We start from the raw sequence: 25,013 nt of genomic DNA on the forward strand, positions 1-25,013 counted from the left end.
ACTATTACTTTCAGAAATAATTTAAATACAGAATAGGTCTAAATAAAATGAATGGGAACCAAAAAAAAAAAAAACATTACAAACATGAACATGAATTTTACTTCCCCTCACTCTGAATCATTTAAATAAATGAATATATATATTTTATACTGCCAACTGCTTGGTCAAAAAGAAATTAGCATATTTTGCATATTAGATAAAGTGCAAAAAAATGAATTAACATAGTAAAGGCATCAGAGTTGATGACTGAAAACTACCCTGCTCTCAACATCAGGAGGAGGTTAAAATGAGGGCTAAGAAAATCACTTCTTTAGTAAAAATCAAAAAATGTAAGCCCTTCAACGCAACAGCTCAGAAGTGGCTCAGACATATGCACATTGATTTTGAAACCATACACCATCAAATGAATCCATCAAAAGCCCAATTACATGCTCCTCGCTGACATTTAATAATTATCAAACACAGTCATAACCACTCAAAACATCCCATTAGGCAAGTCAGATCCGCGCCTGAAAAAACTGCATTGTGCCATATATACACACTCTCTACGTACATCGTGGTTGTGATTTGATGTTATGGAGGCTGTGTGGGATATAACACATGCACCGGGTCCTGCAGATAGCTTTGACAGTCATAGGATAGATAAGGCTGGGATATCTCTCAGCGGTGCTGCTGGCCGGCCTGAGTGCTGTGATCACACAGCGAGTGAAAATGAGGGATTGATGTTTGCACCACATCAAAAGGCATTGCCTGTTTTCGCGGTTATTCACAAGCATTGTGAGGCAACCTCGCCAATCTTACACGCTGTCCCATATGTTAGTACACTTCTTAATGAATATTTACATCATTGCAGAGAAGCATCCTTAAAACAGAGGGTGGAATATTCCGCCGCAGTGAGTGGGCTTAACATCCACTCAGCTCCATTAGCTGAGTGTGGGGGGCTGGAAGAAGCTCTGTGGATGGTTGGGAGCAAAAGCTGGTGGAGAGAATGAGGCACGAGAGAATCATTTACAAGCTCCTCATCACTCACATTGCTCCAGAACTGCATGAAATGCACCCCCCCCCCTCCCCCATCATCCAATGGTCTGCCTAGGATTTTTCGCGCTGGGATAACTCTACACAAAATGAGTCGGTGCTCTGAAAGGAATGGCTAGCACCATGTCTGTGAGTCCCCACAGGCCTGACGAGGTCTCGCTGTGTACAGTGTGCATTTGTCCAGATTTCCCAGAAGACATTGTGCTTTAGTTTACGATGCGGTTTTTGTTTATCAGTGCTGACAGCGTTAACACTCTGTGGACACCAGCCATACTGAGCACGACTGTTATGACCATAAAGTCCAACAATATTTCACCATATATACTGTGTACTACACATAATATACAGGGGTCATTCCTAAAATGCAGTGCTTAAGCGTAAAATAATACACCTTTGTTGTATATATGACAGAAATATGCTTTGGTCAGTTCAGGTACTTTGAACTTTATTATTAATACAACAGTAAGAAAATGAAGAAATTGGACTATGTAAGGATGGAAATAAAAATCAAAAGTTCAACTGTGCAAATTCAGGTTAGATAAAATGAGGGTGTAAATTTGTTTATAAAATAATACATATTAATCTGTTAAATTTTCAAACAGGACGTTTAATGTTGCACAGTGAATGAAAACCAAGTAATATCACAAAAATGCATAATTTATCAAATCCATTGCTAATATTCACTGATGTTTGATTTGCTTTCGATCCAAAGTTGGGTCACTTCCAGGGGGCTGATTTTAGCCAAAAAGGGGATATAATAATTACAAGGATATTTCATCAGCATGAAAAGTTATATTGCAGAAAGCGACTTACATTGCATTCAGGCTATCAATTTTCTCCTAACATGTGTTTCCTGGGATTCGAACCCCCAACCTTGCACTTGCTTACGCAATGCTCTACCACTTGAGCTAAAGAAACACTGTGTGTGTGTGTGTGTGTGTGTGTGTGTGTGTGTGTGTGTGTGCGAGTGTGTGTGTCTGTGTGTGTGTGTGTGTGTGTGTGTGTGTGTGTGTGCGCACTCTTGTTTTTGTGACATATTGTGTATACTAGTGTTTATAATGACATTGGTTTGACACAGGTATTACAAGAAGAGGGTGATTTATGAGGTATGATTGGCTGGCATGAACTAATCAGTGTTTGTATTTCATTGAGATTGGTCAGTTGGGTAAGTTTCATGAGCTTATAGTGCCTGTGTTGTGAATATAAAAGAGGGAAGTGATTGGCTGCTTGGGATGCATTACCCTTGATACTGCCCATGTTTGACATGTGGCTCTTTGAATGAGTGCTGGCAGTTGGGTTATCCTCCAGTCTGTCATGCATGCTGGCTGTTGGCAAGTTCTCAGGTTAGTTCCTGGTGTAGAAATATAGAGGCTTATTACCTTGTTTGCTTTTAGTCATTGGCCTGCAAGTAACTGTAATCCTGGATGGTATGCGACCATGTGTATTGCAACATTGTACAGATTTATTGGTATGTATGCAGTTTCTTCTTCTTTTTTTTTATGAGTTTTTGAGTAACTTTCTGTTCAATGTCCGGCAGGTTTGATTGCACGTCCAGGGGTTTCCAGTGATCTTAACTGAAGCCTGAAAAACATCAAGTAACTGTTTTGTTATAGTTTTAACAGTCTGTTATATATTTTTTTTTGTGTGTGGTTTTAGGTAGGAGGGGTTGGCCATGTATTGCGTGTCCACATGGAGTGCTGAATAACCTTTTTTATTTCTTTATTTTCAGGAGTGTGTGTCATGGGTATTGAGTGTGGGGTACAAATCTTTGGGTCTTTGCTGAACACCTCCCTCTTGATTATTTTATTTTATTGTACTTATGGTTTTGTATTGTATTTGTATTGCCGTAGATTTGTGATTTGATTGAGACCCTGTGAAGTGCTGTATTTCTTGTTTGTTCTTTATTGTATGTTAATAAAGTGATTCTTGTTGAATATGTCTATCTTCATGCTCACCCTGCCTTTGGCAACGAACCTGTGTCCCTTTTGCTTAGGGCTGTTATGTCCTGGTGTGTTCCAGGTGGTGTAGTCGACTAGGATTTCTCTTACTAGTAGTAATTTTTAAACGCCTGACCACTTCTTGCCACATGTAGAACACAAAAGAAGATATTTCAGAGAACATTAACTATTCCTATGAGACAGTTATTATTATTATCATTTTTATTATTCAGTATGAGATAACCAGACAACCATAGCACACAATCAGTCTGGTCAGAGCATAAGGGCTGAAATGTTGTATTTGTTCTGGTTAAATTTAACCTAGGCTCACAGATGGTTTAGCTCACCTTCAAGCACCTAAGCAGGGTTTATGAGCGATGAAGGTGTGATAAAAAAAAATTGAGGAGGGGGTGGTGTAGAAAATATTGATTTGGTGTTGAAATGCTGCTCTATTTGAAATAGCAGGAGAAGCGTTAGAATATCATACATGTGGGAATTTTTGGAAAACAATGTTATCTGTGCTTCAGCATCTGTTTCTGGGTTATGCAGTCCTCTTTTCTGTTAAATCTGAATTCAGTTCTCCACACACCCACTCTCAGATCCATTAAGGCTCTGTCTTGTGCACAGCAACCTCATCCTTCTGAGCCATTGGCCTAAAGAGTGAGCAGCTAGGAAACCGTCTCCAAATGCAATCGATCCATGCATTTCAGTGTCTCATTTACCCTAAATGCATTTCTAACGTCCACCTCGTCTCAGAACGAATGTGCCCTCGGTTCAATGATGTATGGAAAATGCTGAACATCCGCTCAAGAGAAACAAAACCGTCCAGACAAAACTAATTATTTAAGCTCATCAAAATGCTCTACTTAGTATGTGTCATTCTGAAGACTCATAGAAATGCAAATAGTGTTTTGGTAAACCATAGGGGGAAAATACAGAAAAATGCTCACCATAATTAACTAGTTGCAAGCTAATGGTCTAATGCTAAAATGTTTCATTTACAAAAAGCAGCTTAAACATGACTCATGATTTTGATGTCTTTTCTTACTGTAAAAGCCCTGGGGTTAATCTGTTTGTTTGTTTCATGTCCATAATGTAACCAACCTTTTTATGTTAACATATTTCAGAGGGAATGTGAATAATTAAAACAACACAAAAAAGCAACAGCGTGGAAGCAATGCACTCTATATATTGTGCGCTCCATTGTGTGTTGTTAGCATAACTGTTGCAAAAAAACCAATTTTTATTTTATTTTAAAAAGTACTAAAAATATACTTTCTAATTTAAGAAAACTAATAAAACTTTTTCACATATAAAATGTATTTCTTTTTTATGCTGGAGTAAGTCAGCTAATTAGCTGACACAATATATATTTACATGTATTTATTTGTATGTATATACTGTGTGTATATATATATATATATGTGTGTGTGTGTGTGTGTGTGTGTACACGAATTGTATTAAAATTCTGTAATCACTTTAGCTAACAAAACCTGATGATCCATGAAATCCACAATTTGTTCATTAATAATTCAAATGAAATGGGGAAGGAACTGGGAAAGAAATGTTCTTATTATTTAGTAGCTATACAGAATCTTAAATATTTCTTATTCGTACATAAATTTTTTTCTTGTACTATTTTCCGACTCATAAACCATGTTTATTTCCATGTCTAAATTAGATTCCAGATTTTCGATGCAGTCTCACACTTTTGGACATCACAGAATTATTTACTCTTATTTATTCAGTTGATTTGGGGCATACATAAAGCATGTCTCAAATAATGCCACAGCCTTCTTCCTTATTCCAAGTTTTGAAGCAATGAGAAACTACACTCATAATTTACCCTCGCTGCCCACCTGCAATGCTGCTATTATATAGTTCAATGGACCATATGCCTAACAGCAAAGCATTAAATCAGACATGACTGAGGCCAGCTGGAATCAATATCTCTCTGTTTTGCATCCTCAGACTCTGCTACGAAGACTGCACCAACATAATATGTGATTATGGCCACAGGCATTATGACGAGATTTCATTCTTACGATTTGTGGCCATGAAAGACTGATGTGATGTATGACCATGATTTACACATTGCTCATTATACTCTTGTGTTGTCTTTTTCTAGCACAACATAAATCTGAAATCACATGAAACATGCAAAATGTTCATACAATTAGGTATGTAAAAAAACAGAACTTCCTCATAGGGCAAATTAAGGTGAAGGACTCATGTTGGAATAAACACTGGAAGAAATGAAACTGATGTTTTGTTGGACACTGAGTGTTGTGACTGGCAGGTTTCAGTTTCATTAGGAACTATATAACATCTCAAGCCAATAAACATCAATAGCCTCAATAACCTTAAGCCTCAATAGCTGCCGTTATAAATCGCAGAACGGAGCCTATGAGATGTCAGAAGCATGCTGCAAGTATTAGATCCAACGCAGCTTTAATGCCCATAACTGCATCCCATTTCCTTTTGGTTGATCCATAGATTGAACCAACCAATCAATGGCATCCCAAAGATGTTTCAAAGAGATCACATCCTACAAAGAAGGATATTGCATTCTGAAATTATATAAATTCTTCTAAAACTATGTTTTGTCGCTCACAGAAGCATGTGGCTTTGGCAAGTTGGGAGAGCGATGGACAGTAAAGTAAGCTAAAGAAGCTGGTTTTCTTAGAAAATCACAACTTAAAAACAGCACAAACCATTATAGCAAGTCCAATACTCTGAACAATTTCCAGTTGATGTCTAATTCTACTTCCCCCTTGCCTATGTGAGATGCACAGACCGGTGATGCAGCAACAGCAATGAGTTTTTGAAAAGGACTTGAGGTACTGAAAATCTAATAACATTGTGAACATTGTACAATCATGATGTATTTTAGGGTGCTTATGAGGTGCATCATGTTCACTGCAACAGCTGTCTTTCTTTGCAGAAAAAGCATGTTCCCAGAATTCTCTTGACACGGTGGATTGTTGTAACACCATCATGTGCATCACATCTGAGATGGAGTGGTCTGTTTGGCATCTACTATCTGTACTCTTTCTAACTCACTTAAATAGCACACTCTGCCCATTATCACATGAAACAGCACACTATACGGAGGCAGTGGCCTATTTAATAGTAACTGAATTTCCTGGTATAGTGAGCAGTACACATTACTCACACACATCCATCCATTTTCCAAACTGCATGTCCTACACAAACACACACACACTATATTTACATACATACACACTGTAGATACAAGCTATATCTTTCAGTTTGGGTTAGTAAGATTTTTAAAAGAACTTAATACTAGTATTCAGCCAGAATTGATAGTGACATCAAAGTCATTTACAGGTGCTGGTCATATAATTAGAATATCATCAAAAAGTTATATTCATTCATTACACACAGACTGATATATTTCAAATGTTTATTTCTTTTAATTGTGATTATTATAACTGACAACTAAGGAAAATCCCAAAATTCAGTATCTCAGAAAATTAGAATATAACTTGAGACCAATACATAGAAAAGATTTGTAGAAATCTTGGCCAACTAAAAAGTATAGAAATGAAAAGTATGAGCATGTACAGCACTCAATACTTAGTTGGGGCTTCTTTTGCCTGAATTACTGCAGCAATGCGGCGTGGCATAGAATCGATCAGTCTGTGGCACTGCTCAGGTGTTATGAGAGCCCAGGTTGTTCTGATAGTGGCCTTCAGCTCTTCTGCATTCTTGGGTCTGGCATATCACATCTTCCTCTTCACAACACCCCAGAGATTTTCTATGGGGCTAAGGTTAGGTGAGTTTGCTGGCCGGGTGCCGCAGCATAAATGGCTGCCCACTGCTCCGGGTGTGTGTTCACAGTGTGTGTGTGTGTGTGTTCACTGCTCTATGTGTGTGCACTTCGGATGGGTTAAATGCAGAGCACGAATTCTGAGTATCGGTCACCATACTTGGTTGAATGTCACGTCACTTTCACTTTCACTTTCTTTAAACCAGGCACTGGTAGCTTTGGCACTGTGTGCAGGTGCGAAGTCCTGATGGAAAATGAAATCTGCATCTCCATAAAGTTGGTCAGCAGCAGGAAGCAAGAAGTGCTCTAAAACTTCCTTGTATACTGCTGCGTTGACCTTGGACCCCAGAAAACACAGTGGACTAACACCAGCAGATGACATGGCACCCCAAACCATCACTGATGTGGAAACTTTAGACTGGACCTCAAGCAACGTGGATTGTGTGCCTCTCCTCTCTTCCTCCAGACTCTGGGACCCTGATTTCCAATAGAAATGCTAAATTTACTTTCATCAGAGAACATAACTTTGGACCAGCAGTCCAGTCCTTCTTATTTAGACGCTTCTGACGCTATCTGTTGTTCAAGAGTAGCTTGACACAAGGAATGCGACAGCTGAAACCTATGTCTTGCATATGTTTGTGTAGTGGTTCTTGAAGCACTGACTCCAGCTGCAAACCACTCTTTGTGAATCTCCCCCACATTTTTGAATGGATTTTGTTTCACAATCCTCTCCAGGGTGCGGTTATCCCTATTGCTTGTACACTTTTTTTCTACCACATCTTTTCCTTCCCTTCGCCTCTCTATTAATGTGCTTGGCCACAGAGCTCCGTGAACAGCCAGCCTCTTTTGCAGAAGTGAGAAAAAAACTGTTTATTACGTTTGAAATCTAGATATTTATCTTTAAAAATGCATGGATTCGCTACAGGGGGCCTTTATTTTTTTAAATATGTGTGTGTGTGTGTGTGTGTGTGTGTGCGTGTGTGTGTGTGTGTGTGTGTGCGTGTGTGATTTGACACCAAAATATAAATGTTTTCATGGATAAATGACACTGTTAGGCCATCCATTTACTGAAAAGCAAGAAAACAGCTCTCATTGTTAGATTTCTCATTACAGCACCCCTGTAAGTCCTCTGGTCAGTGTGTCCAGTTTGAAAGCTCCACTGATCTGGCTCTCAGTTGGGTAAGTGTCTGGCACTGAGATGAGGAGACAGGTAATGCTTAGAGTGAGTCAGTGCCCAGTCCCTTTTTGGACGTTATTAGGGTTTTACTGCTTTGTAGTAGAGCGCACTAATGCTCAAAAACAAAAGAGTCCATTGTCAAGATCTATCTAGTAAACGAACTCTTCCAGCTCAGGGAGCACCTTTAAGAGGCACTCTACATAAAAGCAATAACACACAGTTGTTTCCTCTCTCATGGTCTGACTGCATGGTTGATGGTTTGCGAGTTTTGATTTTCTCCTGAGCACACAAATAACCAGCTTTTCTTTTAGTTTTCCTCTTTATGGAATCTGCTGTAATGGCTGCATGACATAATGATGTGGTGACGTGTTTTTTTTTTTTTTTGTTTTTTTTTTACATCAAGTAATGCTAAAAAAACATGATCTTTGAAAACAGAACAACATACATGGGATAAAACAACATGGCTCAGATTGCCCAGTTTGGAATCAGTCTTCATTTAGCCGCAAACTCAAATAGATGAACTGAAGCTGTGAAGAAAGGAATACAGAGATAAACCCTCAACTTTACCCTTGGTCATTTGTCTCCAAAGAGATTGGAAAGAGGGAGAGTGCGAGGTAAAAAGTGCAGTCTCTAAAGGCCCTTGTTGACAGAAACAAAGGCTGTGGAGAAAGTCTCTATAATAATACCAATACCACCATATTTGCTGACCTCCAACAACCTCAAAAGAAAAGACTCTGATGAAGGTTTTAAGTTCAGATAAGGCTAGATTCAAAGAAAAGCAGAAAATGAAGGCTTCGAGAGAACAAGGCTGCATCATCTCGCACAAGTGGCACATGTATTGAACTGAACTGAATCCAAATCTGTTACCTTAGGACTTTCAAATCATCCAGATTTCAATAGCATTTCACTTCTTGGGTTGGCCCAATGGAATAATTTCAGTTGTCAGTACTAATGTCATAAAAATCTATATAAATTCCAATCCCACTGCAAAATTTTGCAAAACTGATGTGCTATTGGGGCGGCAGTGGCTCAGTGGTTCCTGTAGGTTGTCTACAAACCGGAAGGTTGGTGGTTCAATCCCCGGCTCCACCTGACCAAGTGTTGAGGTGTCCTTGAGAAAGACACCTAACCCCATCTGCTCCCGATGAGCTGGATGGCGCCTTGAATGGCTGACACCGCAGTCGGTGTGTGAATGAGTGGGTGAATGTGAGGCAAAAATTGTAAAGCGCTTTGGATGGCCATGTGGTCTGTTGGAAGCGCTATATAAATGCAGTCCATTTACCATTCAACATCTGTGTAATTGATTTGTTTATGAGGTAAACATTAATATAAACATGAATTTCTTCACGCATTTTGTTTTGTTTTCCAGTAAAAAGTAATATAAAACTATATATAAAATGTTCATTTCTGTGAATTGTGAGGACTTTCCATAGACTTCTATTACTTTTATACTGATCAAACAACTTTTTTATCCCCTAACCCTACCCCTTACAGAAAACCTGTTTGCATTGTCAAAACTTTAAATCCCTGTTTATGTCCACTTAAGAAAAAACAACTATACTTATATTTATACACCACCAAGTAGTTTCAAATAGTGCGTTTGACCATACATGCAAACATTGCTACATACATTGCTAGCATTGCTAAATGCAACATTACCTTGAATGCACGTGAAGTTGCATTTAAGCATTAGAAAGCAGCTGCTTGTCAGTCTGTCATTGAGTCTGTAGAAAGACTGGCATCTGTACATTTTTTACTATAGTAGTGGTACTTCTGACATCCCTTCGCAGTTCTGCCAGCGCTTTCCTGCACAGCTCCATTTGGCCCCATCACTATAGCAGACCATTAACCAATGTGCAGTAACACAAATACTCTGACGTATGGCTATACACACACAATAGAGCATAGTGAAAAAGAAACACCCCAGCATGGAGGTTATCCATCAACGTCGCAGCAGTGAGAAAATGAAAAGCTTTCATAAGGCGGCCCATTCCGGCTGGTGCATTTGCTATTGAGTGCACTTGACAGTGTAAACAGATTTGTTGGCCAGCTTGGCTATCACCCCTCAACTAATGGGGTTGAAGAGGAATGGGCACACCACGCAGATATTGAACAGGAGCGTTAATCTTGATTCAGCTGTCATTTCCCCAATGAGGTGTTAAATCAATATAGATATGGCTCCCCAGTTCTAAGCTTTACCTCTCAAGTTCACGCTCAGGAAAAAGCTAAGAATTTAATGAGGAGCATGTTAACCATTTGCCTAGACTCTTTTAGCAAAGACAGATTCATCAGGCGCCATAGTCTATCTACTCAATCATGGCAAGTTGTCAGGGGAAATTCAGATCTACCCACCACACAAATAATGCACAACGTTGTCTATCCTCTGCAGTGCACGCAGTTAGTAAACCAAGACAATCCTGTGAGCAAACAATACCAATCAGCTCAGAGAAATGGCTGTGCTGATAAAGGTTGACTTGTTTTGAAAATGAGTGCTGACATGCAAAAAACTATCTAACAAATGAACAAACTAAATAAATGAAAACGATGCTTGCAATCAAATTGTATTGTCAGGAATTATGCACACATATATCAGCACAAACTTTGCGGTGATCTATGACTTTGGCATTTTGGGGGTTGTTCACAGGCTTCTTACACTATTAGCATCAACTGTGTGAGCCTGAATATGTGCATCGAAAGAATAACTTGTCCACTCGTCCAACAACAAGGAAGACAGTGAGACCCACTAGAGAAATAATGAATTGATTTTTAATTGTTTGCTTTGTATTATCTGTCTATTTATTTATTTTTTACAGAATGCCAGACATTCTTTGCAGTGAGGAAAGGGCTGGTGATCCACACAATTTAAAGGTTTGCTACCTCAACTGAAATTTGAATGAATTGCTCAAAGCCAAGTCTCTTTGTAAGCAGTGATGCCCATACTTCTCATCAACTGGGGAACGCATCACACAGTCATTATAGTTTCGGTTAAAGATTTTCTCTTTCATTTTCTCTGTCTTAAAAGGTTTTCTTCACATCTTGCACTGATATTAACTCTCTTTGATCTTGTCATGGTAGATGATTTGCTGCCCTGTCAAGACAAAATGTAGCGAAATCTGAATGTGAAGTCTGAGGCTTCTGTTCTAGCAGAATGTTCACATTATTATATACAGCAGGGCAGGGGTCCAAGATGAAAAGCGTATGTGTGGGGTCCCTCTTCTCTCTCTGGGTCCAATGAGACTACATCATAGGCTAATCTTCATTCTCAACATTTCTGACAACGGCTCTGCAATGAAGTCCAAAAGTCTGAAAGCACTTATGGTAGATATGGTAGAAATATGGTAGATCTGGAAACCAACAAAGATTGAAAGGAAAAAAATCTAAAGGAAAAAAAAGGAAAACATTTGAAATTTTTCTAGGTCAATTAAAGCAAAAATAAAAAAAACAAATAACAACATCAAAACTTTAAATAGTTATGATGATAAAACAAAACTAAACAATTAAATATTTATTTATTTTAATTTATTAATTCAATTTTAACATGTGTATAGAAATCAGTTTATTTTCAAATTGTGATAATATTTGTAATATTACTGTTTTTTACTGTCTTTGATTAAAAAAATTGCGATGGTGAGCATAAAAAATTAATTTCAAAAATATATATATAAAAAAGTACCCACCCCAAACTGTACAGCATTGTATGTGTGTGTGTGTGTGTGTGTGTGTATTAATTTAAATTAAATACAATATAATATAAATACTGTAATGGATAATAAGAAAAATACAAAAAAGAAGCATTTTCCTTTTGACGCCACAATAAATATTTTGTAGATTCACATACATTTTTTGATTCCTACATACACTAGTGCAATATCCTATTCAAACTGCACTGGTGATGTGGTAATATCCAATCATGTTGCAGGTAAATATGCTGCCACAATCTGTTCCAGTCATATTCTAATCATACGTACATCAAAAAATATGTTTGAAATAGGTTATGTGGTTGTATTGAATTTTGATTGGATGTAGGTATCTCAAAGATGAAGAAAATGATTTGATATCAGGTATAGACAGGAGCGTAAGCCTCTAGCCTTTACGGTTTTGTTTGTGCCACAGTGAAGGAAAAAGCACAAAGTAATAGGATGGGGGGAGGGCGAGTATGCTTTGAGGGAATTGACCACCTTGACAAGCGAGGTGGAATGGAAGTCGAAGTCAATCTTCGAGCTGCTTCACTGGCGTGACTAGTATACTGGAGAAATCCCTAAAGGGAAGGGCACTCCAATGAGTTTTCCCAAGTTTAGAGCAAGCCACTAGCAAACAGACAGGACCACACATCCAGGCATCATTTCAATTCTGATTTTACACTATTATTCCCAATTAGAAGTCCATTAGGCCATGTATCTATATGGGGCTACACATTGCACACTGAGCCAGTGCTAATACACAAATCAGCAAAGAGAAGAAGAAAAGAGGTAGCCGACTGCCATTACATGCAATCACACTTGATGTGCTCCCTACCAAACAACATGAACACTTTCTGTGTTCATTCAACATGGCAGGGACTACGGGCAGATCAGTCTGTTTTGTTTTAAGAAGACATGATTCAGACCTTGAATTAACTATATCACCCAAGGCAGAACTGCACTAATTCACTTTTACAAGGATGCACTGGAGACTTGAAAAAAAAAATTGAACCATGTGCAAAACCATCAAGCAAAGCAGAGCAACCTGCTTCAGTATTGCAGCATTGTGAAAATCTAGCTCATACTGTATGTTCATTCTTCCTCATGCATTTCATATTTCATGAATTCTACAAGTTGACTGGTATTGAGGGTTTGCCTTTATACATCAAAATGTTACAGACTACAAAGTAAAAAAAAAAGTATTGCCCAGAAGCTGCTTTTTCAATTTAGATGATTCTACCACGAAAAATAAAATAGTGCCAACAAGGAAGCAATGGCACAACATAGTGAATGTACAGAGCTAGACGAATTGACTTGGCTCCGATAATTTGTTCTAGAAATTTTGTGGTTTCATATTGAAATCTCAGATATATATTTTTTTTCTTACTGCATACTTCAGTACCTTGGCAAATAAGAGCACTGTGACAATTTTGAGATGTTCACATAGCAGCAGAATATAGTTGTCAGACATATATTTGAGCTCTTAACGCAGTTATATTCATAACCGGTCTGGCTGTTTATGGAATGTGACAACTGCATTCAATAACTGAACTCACATTTGTAATTTTCTGGATTCATAACCGTATATTTGACGAACACCTGCTGTGTAAAAAGAACCGTGAGTCATACAGTGCGACATATATACAAAGACAGACATGTTCCGTTTTTATGTGTGGATCTGGTAACATACAAATATAACAAAATGAGTGTGTCACCTGAAAATTTCAGATCCAGTCACTGTCTTCCACTGACGCAAGTCTCCTTAGTTTCGTGGCCTGCGTGCAACTCCATCTCAAACTGCTGTTGGTTCATTAACGTGAAAATCACTCATGATGCGTCAGGTGTGACTTTCCATTAATATTTACAATGCCATATATTAAATTTATTTCAGTTACTGTTACATTGATTATGATTATTATTATATGATTATATTGTTATGATTATTAAAAATCACAGATTTTTGTGAACTCTGAAATCTGTAAATTGATTTGTGAGTGAATCAGTCAAATTGTTTAGTGAAATGTTCAGTCGTGTTTCTTAACCAAATCAAGTAGTTCGCTGAGCAGACTCGGTTCTAAAGAGCAATTCTCATTTGTTTTTGAGTTCAAATAATGATAAATTCTTCTATTGAAATCCATGGAGAAGGTAAAATGTGTGTCGTGCATATTTTGATGTGATCGACCCGGGTTCGAATTCACCTTTTGGCAAATTTTTTCTCCCTTTTCAAATTTCAAATTACATGAGAAAAGCATTTATTTTCAATGAAAATTAAGTAATCAAAAAGTTAAGCGTAGGTGTAGGGAGGGCTTTATTGTCCCAGTAAGGTGGGATCCATTAAATTTACACTCAATATGTTACTATTGCATACTGTTTTATAATGTACTACAATACTGAGTTGCAGATAATTGCCACTATTTGCAGTAAGTAGTATAAATAGAAGAAAATCCTGCTATTTTAACATAGTGCAAATATCTATAGATTATATTTATACTTAGTGTAAAAAGCATATCACTACAAAATGCTGCTATTTGCACTTAGTGTAGCCGCTGCCTTTTTTTGATAACTGCCAGACTAATGGCAACGATGCAATGTTGCCAGATGTTGCTATTAAAATAAACAAAAACGTATAAATATAAAACCAAAATCATTTCAAATATTTTATAAATTGGATAAGATAAAGTTATCGCTGACCCTAACTTTCTAAAGTGTTAAATTTAGTGTAAAAACAAGTAAAAAAAAAAAAAGGCTGCATCTCGCACTTTCACTTGCTCACAACTCTCTGAAGACTCGTTCATTTCGGAAGCGTCTCGCAGCGATCATTTTATACACAGATGCTAAACATTCTGAATTCGGTGACCTCATAGCTGGCTACGGCCATGGTCACAGTGTACAGAATATGGTACCAGTGGCTCATTTAATGGCCAGAGTGGGGCTAACGCAAACATTTCTAATACATTACACATTAATTCAAAAACCCTGAGACGAAAAGCCAGTGGGAACCTCTGAATAGGAAATTATGTTAAATTTGTCACTCCAATCCCTTGCAATAGAGAATTAGTTTGTAAGGTGGTAGAAACATGATCACACGCTGGGTAGGTGTAATTGAAAAATGGAGGCGCTCTTAGACGGAGAGCTATTACGATGTAACCCTCATTGAGATGGAAGGCAATGTCAAATTGAACCTCTAAGCAAGCTACTCAAATGATGGCAAGTTTGCTTCAGAAATCAAAGAGACCCAGTGTGGTATTTTTCTGCCGACGGGTAAAAGCCCCATCTGTCACACAGGAAGAGAGACTATTTATTTGCCATAACCTATACTGAAAAGAAAGCAAATTAAAATAAATGGAGGCCTGTTGAAAGCATTTGAATGTTTGAATCTGTGAAAGTTCATATATCACACATTGCCATGTAAATTATTCAATTTACAGCACTACAATCAAATAATTAAGAAGATATGAAGGATAATAAAGATTGTTAAAATTGGTCCCTCAGACCTATGTTGAAAAAAAAAACTCACCATAAACCAGTTATTTTATGAAAAGATTCAATGCTTCACATAACAATGTGGATTAACTGCAATTTTCCTGGCCTAGCAATTGCCATTGTCTGGGGTAATTTCAATGTTTCATTTTACATGTCAACATTGTGCATGCATGCATCTGTTCTCTCGCGAAATGTGCAAATCTGTAACACCACTGAGTGACTGATAAGCAATAGACTATGTAGCTTTGCACGTGTGATTTGAGTAAATAGACATGTATTTTCCATAAATACACAGCAGTACAGTGCCTCCCTGAACATGCATTAAGAATGGCATTGAATTTCTAAATTAAAGATGAAGTGTTTTTTGTTTAATGCTAAAAAATACTTTCATTCATCTTCCCAGCCCAATATAAACTAAGACACCTAAATGTATACGTTTAACAGGTAGATTTCCCCTAGAAAATTTTTTTTTAAATACTGTGAAACATTTTGTAGTAGAAAATATTGTCCTGTTAAACTGAGCATCTCAACCGCCCAGTAACACTAGTTTAATGGCTTAAGATTAGGTCGTGGCTAACTGCTAATTTAACCAATAGCATCCTGTCGCCAAAAACATTTTCACACTTCACCTTTGGGTTTTAAATTCTGAAATATTTCCTCACTTGAAAACTGCTCTTTTTGCTTTCTCTTCCAACATCACCTTAAATATAGCCATCAGCAGTGATTTTTGAAGTTACTTGGTGAGAGCAGTCAGGTCAGAATCCTGGGCAGCAAGACTTAGGAAGACCAGAAATGATAAGATGGAGGAAAATAGAGCAATATCAGACATTTGAGTGGAAACAGACAGTAAGACAGCAGCGTAAACAGGCCAATTTAAGAGTGAGTGTTAACAATTGTTATAGCAACCCTTCCCTGGCTCTCTGAAACTCTTTATAGTGCTAAAACAATCAAACATCCACACAGACAAAACAACCATTGAGAGTTTATATCATGAATCGACTGTCCTCCTCAAAGTGTCTGGGCGGGAATGAGGGTTTAAAATAGGGGTGTAAAAAATCTGCAGACGATTACATCGCCCTCCAAATTTAATAACTAAATTACAGGCGCAGCTACAAACTGTGCGGCATAAACATTCACAAGCCTGCTGAAAACACAACAATATTGATCAGTGATGTACGTGAATACAAAACTCAATGCAAGCGAGCAATGATTTTTGTAAATAATTAAATCTAATTTTCACCCTAAACATTTTTTTTAACCACTGACCTTTTTTTATTGAAAGTAAAGATCTTCTGTTAATGTCAACACAAAATGCCATTTTCCAAACCATTCAGATGCATTTGTCAGTTAATGGGGATGTTAAATGAGAAAAAATATTGGGTGGGGTCAGATTTTATCCGTTGGACATCATCGATGGATCGTGAAAAGTGGTCTTATGTTGGCAGGGAAATGACAAATAAGCGAAGAAACTAATTTGTTTGATTTCTTTGGAACAGTGCACAGTAAGATGAAGAACGTGTATCAGGAAAGTAAATGGGGTACAGTTTGATTATTTTTTATGTTGACTTACACTCTAACACTCAAAAAATAAAATAAGGATGAATCACTATGCCATTTTTTGAGTCAATGATGTACATAAATCATCACTAAAATAAAATAGTCAGCCATTGTTTAATAGGAACCCAGGGCAGTTCTATGACCCATTATAGCAATTCTGATGGTCTGTCATAACATAAATTTTTAACAGACTGTTTGCATTATTACCAAGATAGAGGGGTAGTTTTGCTTTATAGCCATGGAAGTAAGAGACTCTGTAATAGCTAGAACATTATCAGCGCTGGTAAACATCTCACAAATCCAAAATGCTTTGGATAGTTTCATTTCGAGAATTTCTGGCACAGAAAAATCAGTGATTAATCCAAAACAAGCTTCCATTTTATATTAACAATAAGAGAAGGCAAGAGGGATGTGGCTGTAACGTTTATGACAGCTGTGAGTTTGATGCTGCAACTCTCTTGTTAGATAAATGATGCTGGCAAATTTCACATAACTCCAAACAAGAGTTGCTTTTTTCTTTCTGACTCCAGCCTTTGCTCTGAATGTCAGATTTTTCAATACATAGATGTTTAGGAAGGGTAATTTGCTGCTTCTAGCTGCTGTTATGTAATGCTGATGTGAAATATTAATCGTGAAAAGCTCAGGACTGGCAAATCTATGCTAGGGAAAGTGCTTTTTGTTAACCCCCTAAACTGCATGCAGGTGGCAGACCTTCCATCTTGAGCAGGGTGTTCTTGCAAGAGTATGCAGTTTTCTTTCTCCCTGGTGCTTGTGTGTGTGTGCATGTTTGAGGTAGTGGGCGACAGTCCCGTGTGTGTGCATGTGCATTTGCGTATGCAAGTATGCATTTTTTCCTGTTTCTCAGTGCTTCGGATTCCATAATTGAAAACTAGTGAAATGCAAGCAAAAGGCCAATAGCTGCATCTGGTCAGAGAGCATGTTAAATTCAGTAAGACTGTCTGGAGCAAAAAATGCTTTTTGCTGATGCACAAATTCTTTTACTGCCTTGGGTAAGCATACATCAGTTCTTTGAGCAGATGTGGCAGATATTTACAGTTTTCTACTCTGTAATGCATACAGGCACCTTTCGCACAAGTACTGAGGCAGTACCGTGATGGTATTAGATGATTATTCCAAGGTGCTTTAAACAGGGAAAGTATAGGAAGGAGCCATTGTAGTGTTGGATTTTCCTATTCCCTCACTATAGGAACATTTTCATTGGTACTTTATTAAATTGTCTGATTAAAATGAATACAAAATACGTTAGAGCATGTTTAGTATCAATCTAATTCATGTCTGTTTATCATGTTTGATACAAGAGTTGGTTATGGTCTTTACATTTAATTGGCCAATCAAGTTTTAAAAGGGGTTTCACATTCTAATGCAAGCTCCTATAACTCTTTTTTTTTTTTTTTTTTTTTTTTTTACATATTTACACCAGTAGGTGGCAACAAGTGACTGCATTATGAGTCATTGGCTACATTTACATGCGCAGTCCTTTCAGTTTCGTGGTCCAATCCGATCGAGTATTAGAGGAGGAATAAACCACCCCCTTCAATCCGATCGAAATTGAATTCAGATCGAGCTCAATCCGATCGATTAAGGTGTTTCTGAACGTTTTCAGTCCGATTGAGCCGTCAATCCGATTACAAACGGATTATTTGGATGCATGTAAACATAGCCAGTGACTCATTCATTCAACCTGGTCGTTCAAAACACTAATTTGTCCAGAAACACTGCACACCTCATTGAGGCTGTCTCAGTTGAGAAAAGCAGCTGTTAATACACTGATGTTCCATGTGAGGTGTAATTACTGAAATTGCGACAAATGGACCAAAACATTTAAAATGGAAATGTAATTAAAACTGTAAATTGAGCTGCTGTATCAAAGCAATATCATGTTTATGATACCTACAAATACTTTATATATCCCAACAAATAATTTAGTGCAAATTCTGCTTAAAACAATTTATGATATTACTGTTTAGTTTTCAGATTTTATTGCAATCTTGACAAGCAACTTTGGCAATTTTAGTCTTTTCCTATTCAAGTAGACTGGAGCCTTACCTCCATTACCTAACATTGAGGACTGACTTGCCTAAGGGACTTCATGTACCATAGTACTGAATGATTACACACTCTGGTACTTCAAAGAAGACCATGCTATTGCTATGGTACATGCCCAAAAATACCACGGTAATAATACCATGGAGCTTTTTTTGTCAGAGAAGAGTCTCAGTCTAATCCAACATTTTTCAGTCAAATGAAAACATCCCTCTTACCAGTCCTTTTTTTATATACATTATACTTTGATGGTCAAAGCTGAAGCCATTATCTAAGTGGATTATAAAAAGATTACATCAGCTTCAACCGAAACCTTTCAGGCTTCCGGTAAAATGGCTCTGGATGGAACGAGTACATGTTGTACATGAGTAGAGGAAATTGCAAATGATTGGGAGGAACCAAGGCATGTATGCGTAGAGTGCATAACAGTGCGGTGAGGTGCATCTTTATTAACCACACCCGAGGTGTGCTTCTGAACTAAAGATCAGTGCACTGTTGATCTGAAGATCCTAATAAGAGGGTTTGCACAAAAGCCCTCAGTAAATTTATGAGCAAACAAGCACCACCCGCAGTGAAGACTGCCCAGTTGCCCTGTCATTGCACCTGCTGCCTCTTTTTCTCAATAACACCAGTGTTTTAACTGTGAGCTTTAAATGCGCTTTTATCACCACTCATGCTCTAGGCCTGTCATCTAGACTCGCCGCTGCTGTGTTTCCTCTGCCTGTGATCTGTCTTTAATCACAACTCTCTGGCTGATGAATGGCACTGTGTAGTCTGCGTTTCAGAGGGTAAATATCCATTAAACGTTGGGCATCTGTCTCTGGGCAGCTTGGCTGAGGAATGAATGAGAATCGGCCTCGCTGACGCCAGGTCAGTGCTATTCTGAGCTAAACATGAAGTCCTGCCTTATTCATATACCTGCTTTGTGAACAGACACAAATCTGATCCCCAAACCCAAACTATTTTTTATTGCATAACCACCGTCCCCTGTAAAATGGAGAGAAATTGGATCTCTGAGGTTGAAAGCAATCAACGGACACTAAAGAATGTCTTTAATGGTTAGCCTTGAGCTACACTAATTCTTATAGTCAGGTTGATGTTCACAATTCAGACTCAATTAACAATTCATGCATTACATATACAAGACATGCTACAATACATCATGTCAAACCCATAATCCACATTTACTATCTGTGTCCCGTATTGCATGTTAACTGAATCACGGGTGCAAAACTGTTTTATTTGCATTTTCAGAATCTCCCCCTGAAGTGATCATCAAAGTGTGAAAGTGTGCCATTAAACATTCAAAATGAAAAATTACCTCTCTTCATAACAATGTGAATATAAGTGAAAAGAATCTGATCTTGAAGAATGGAAGTGCTGTATACTAATTTGGAAATCTCTTTAGCTCGGCTTCATCCATTAAATGCTGTAAGTGCTGTGTTCGATACATCGATATGACGATGTATCATCACAGAGATTTTAAGATATACAGCTGGCCCTCTATCACATCGTGGCATGAGCGCTGCAGTGGACCGTGCTTAAGTTGAAAACAAGAACAACTTTTAAAATGGAGTAGAAAATGTGAGGTTTCTAAAAAAATTATGAATATAGCAAAATATATACAGGCTTCAACAAGATTTAATTTGGCCGCAGAGGAACACAACTGGGGTTGCCTGATATAAAGAGACCTATATTGTACTTATAGTATTACCTATATTGTACTTTGGGACAGTTATGGAGGCCCTTCATATTGCAGAGGTCAACGGCCTGCTCTGCCTATAGGTAGCAATGGCCCTATAGCATGCAGTGTTTAATAAACTGCTGTTTTACTAAATTCTACTAATTGCACCGAGTGGAAATTCAGTGCAGTCCTTTATCATAATACATATCGTATTGTGCCCTCTGTATAAGGATACATATCATATCGTGACTTTAGTGGTAATACACAGACCTAGTATATGTTTTGTTAACAATTGTTTGGAAATAGGCCAAGTTAACATTATCAGATAGGAGCCTTGCAATTTGCACAGAATGAGTGGAGGAATGTTACTTACTATGTTTGGTCGTGGCTAAGTGGATGTAAGAACCTCCAGATTGCTTTCTTATCAATTATACATTTACTGGGACAATGCTATTCACTCTGCTTACCAAAGGAGAAGACCAAACGACAGGGGAAAAAAAGATACAGATGCAACAGCAACAAAATCCAATCTCACACATCAGTGTATTCATTCCAAACCTGTGAAAAGACGAGCAAAGCCGTCTCCAGCATTTGTTTTGTTTGCAAACCTAGTCCAGTGGTGTTCAAACCAGGCTTCTTAATGACCTTAATGATCAAGCATCAACAGCTAAAGGTTTGCAACGGTGTTCATTAAGATGTTTTTGTTTTTATTTTCTTTTCTTTTAGTCATTTTTTGTCTTTTTTTTATTTATTAAAATTAAATTGTATTTTTATTTTATTATATTTAAGAATTTAATTTATGAATTTAATTTATTTTAATTGAGTTTTTTTTTTTTTGTGTGTGTGCTTTCAAACGATTAATTGCACACATGCATGTATGCATTTAGGAAAAAATATGTTATGTTTAATATACATATATATTTTATAAATTATATGAATATATATATATATATATATATATATATATATATATATATATATATATATATGTGTGTGTGTGTGTGTGTGTGTGTGTGTGTGTGTAAAAAAATGTAAATATTGTACTGTATGAGTGTGTGTGTGTTGTTTTATATATACATAATAAATATAGAGATATATTATGTAAACAATATTTTATTTTGGATGAGATTAATCACGATTAATCTTTTGCCAGCACAATTTTTTTTCATAATTTTATTTATATTATATATTAGGGATGGGAAGGCTCGCCGATTTGCTGTGCATCGGGATAGATGCCAGGCATCGGTTTAAAAAGTGTGCATCACATACAAGTTGGCATTTGTATCGCATGCAATGCATGGTTTCTAACATATTTGCACTGTTAATAAACCCTAAGGCTTTTGACGATACATTGATGTGTAAAGACACAAAATGATTGGTCTGTGCAAGAAATTGTCGCCTGAACCGTTGTCGTCGTCTTCTTCTTGCTTTATGATGTATAGCAGACTTATAAGTGCATTAATGCCACCTATTGACATGCTTAATTGAGATAGCATAGATAGCATGTGAGTGGTTTGAGAGATAGGTGGCGGTAATGCACATATAAGTCTGCTATCTGTTGTAAAGCAAGAAGAAGAAGAAGACGACGGATCAGGTGTATGCGAGACAGACATCATTGTGTTCCTATTGCTCAGTGATAGAGGAAATCAGTTTAGTCTGACAGTTAACCTGCTTTAGACCAGGTTAGTTTCCCTGCAAAATTTGGCACAGTGAGTAGCTTGATCTAGGCTTATGTTAAATTTGCTTTATTGAACAAAATATTTTAACAGTGAGTCGGACTATCTGAAATAAGCCTGACTTATATGATAAACTTGTTTTATGAAACAGGCCTCGAGACATTAGAAGTGATCATATTTTTTCCATTGCATCATATTCCATCGAATCACATTGTGTTCAATCGAATGGAAATTGGATCGCACTGCATCATAACGGGTAAATCATATCACATCGCATCAGTAGCAGCTTCATACAGAATGTAACTTTAATGCAAGTCATGGCCTAGTGGTTAGAGAATTTGACTACTAACCCTAGGGTTTGAGTCTCGGGCTGGGCTATACCAGGACTTAGGTGCCCTTGAGCAAGGCACTGAACCCCAAACTGCTCCCTGGGTGCCACAACATAAATGACTGCCCACTGCTCCGGGTGTGTGTTCATGGTTTGTGTGTGTTCACTGCTGTGTGTGTGCACTTTGGATGGGTTAAATGCAGAGCATGAATTCTGAGTATGGGTCACTGTATATTATGTCACTTTCGCTCAGTCATGAAAATGCACATCCCATATATATATATATTAAATACAATAGAAGATTTCTAAACTCCAAAAAATCTTTTTTGGAGTTTTTTGGTCCACCAGCCTGGACCAGCATGGAAATTCAGTTTGAACTTGGAAGCAGATAAGTAAATACATCATGATCAGGTTCAATCCAAATCCACAGAAAATAAATAAATGGAATAATGATTATGCTGTTTACCTTAAACAGACGGAGGATATTAGCCACCATTATAGACACGGAACTGGATGACGCTCCAATGACACCCACCACCCTTTCTGGCTTGGTAATGATGGGCGATCCTCCACCTTGGCACTTCACATCCGTGCCATCCTTTTCAATGAGCGCCTGGACAAAAGTGAGGGACTGCTCCAGAGCATGAGTGTCTCGCGAGCATGTGTCCAGAATGCGTGCGCCCAGCGTGATGTTTGGGAGCAGTTCATGGTCATTATTTATGCGGTCCAAAGCAAAGAGCATAGCTTCCAGACGATGGATCCCTTTTTCCTTTTTCAGCTCACCGCAGGGTTTGCCCTCGTGACCCCGGGCGTGAACGGGAAACAGGCCGCCCAATGAAATATCCCCATCAATCCGGATAGAGTTTAAATGTGTGTGGCCTGGACCTTTGGGTTTCGCAGCCAAAGCAATCAGAAAGAGGTAGAGAAGGACCAATGCTGAGCCCTGACAGCGACGATTGGTCCATCCAACCATTTTGCCCATGGCTGAAGACATTGAAGCAAGCCGGTTTCAACCAAAGCGTGTCTATTTTTAGATCTGAGATGTGTCACAACTGAGTTGATGGGTCAATGGAGGCACCCTTTCACAGGGCACAATCTTTTAAAGTTCATAGTTATGTCACGTGGCGATGGGTTTGTAATTGAATGGAATGCTCATCAGGTTCTTTCGGCAGCAGTTCTGAGTCAATCCACTTTATCTCCTGTCAAGGAACTTCCTCTAGGGTCCTTTGATGAGATTAAAGGTTAACCGTACGTCTTTGGTCCCTTGCTCCCACTAGGTTTTCAATCGCTCTGTCTCCTAGTGGAGATGGTTGGGGGTCCTGTGCTGCGAACACAAAGGTTCACCCACCTCTGAGCCTTCCTGGGGAAAAAAAAGGATATGAAAAAAAGAATGAGTAAGCACCACAGAAAGTATATACATTCAGATGTTTCTGTGGCAGTATGGGCATTGCAGCATTTATGTTCTTTCCTTAAACTTTCCTTTGCCGCACCTTACTGAAAACCCACATGGTTTTTCTCACATGCATGCTCCCTCCCTTTAGTTTGAATTTAAAACATTGCTATGTGCTCCCAAGGTCGAGAAAAATATGCTTTGGCTCCCACATGTCTCTTTTCAACATTCTGAATGAAGGAGCTGCATTCAAATGAAGAGCTCCAATCCAGCAAGAGAGAATTATCTATGTAATGAGCTGTTTTCGTTTCCCCCCATCTGAAATGACAAGCTCTGATAAAGAAAATGAGTTGGGTTGATGAAAATTGCTCTGCACACACCGTATACTGACAAAAGGCAGACCTTTTAATCTTTAGCCGCAACAGTCACCGCGGGATATTTAAGTTCTCGGAATGAATTGTTATTTGGGTAACCTCAAGGTCATTAATTACTTAAAACGAGATTTAATTTGTATGACACTGATCTCGATGTGAGGACAAGTTATTTCCTACAACTTTGACAGTCACTGTTATCATTACTCTCTTAATTGCTGCCTAATTGGGTAAAAATTTACATACTGGACTATTCCATTAGGCTTCTGTGTTTTCAGCATGCATGTGCATGTATTTGAGCAGCTGGTTCGTTTGAACAGAAATGTTGCTTTAATTGTGAGTGACAAATACAGCAAACTGATCTAGCCATATTTGTAATGCCTACACATTATCGTTATCATGCAACATCATGATTCACGGCTTGACTTGTTTTCACCTCCTCCAGCATGCTGAAGATATATTTTCTCTGCCAATTCATATGTATCTATTATTTTGAGTTATACATACCATTAAAATCTCCCGTTATATTGCTTTTTATGTACAGTACTGCATATTTTTAAATGATCACTAAATCCTGTGCATTTCTTTAAATGTGGATGCAGTTTAAGCAATTATTTTCAAGCCTTGATCTCAGCAAATCTTTTTTGCACAATTTGGTTCACCTCACTTATTTACAAGCTGACAGAAAAATCTCAGAAATTCTCTTTTATGCCTTTGTAAATCTAACTGACCTGCTCTCATTCTATCTAGTTTTTTTTTCTTATCTCATCCTCTCTTCCCACCTCTTCCCCTATTAGTATACTATACGCTGGCTCCACACTTCTCCTCCTGTGCACAA

The 25,013-nt window shown here is 37.9% G+C and overlaps 1 protein-coding gene across 2 annotated transcripts in view; it reads right to left on the reverse strand.

The window, feature by feature from the left end:
- Nucleotides 1-25,013, reverse strand: part of grm4 (glutamate receptor, metabotropic 4) — a 144,213-nt gene that overhangs the window by 77,838 nt on the left and 41,362 nt on the right. For both annotated transcript variants that reach the window (XM_026262405.1, XM_026262400.1), the window contains exon 2: nucleotides 22,881-23,774. In XM_026262405.1, the coding sequence (XP_026118190.1) occupies nucleotides 22,881-23,408 (528 nt within the window). In that variant the 5' untranslated portion in view covers nucleotides 23,409-23,774. The remainder of the gene's footprint in view (nucleotides 1-22,880; nucleotides 23,775-25,013) is intronic.

The sequence above is a fragment of the Carassius auratus genome, chromosome 6 (genome assembly GCF_003368295.1).
Source record: "Carassius auratus strain Wakin chromosome 6, ASM336829v1, whole genome shotgun sequence".
NCBI classification, from domain to species: Eukaryota; Metazoa; Chordata; class Actinopteri; order Cypriniformes; family Cyprinidae; genus Carassius; species Carassius auratus.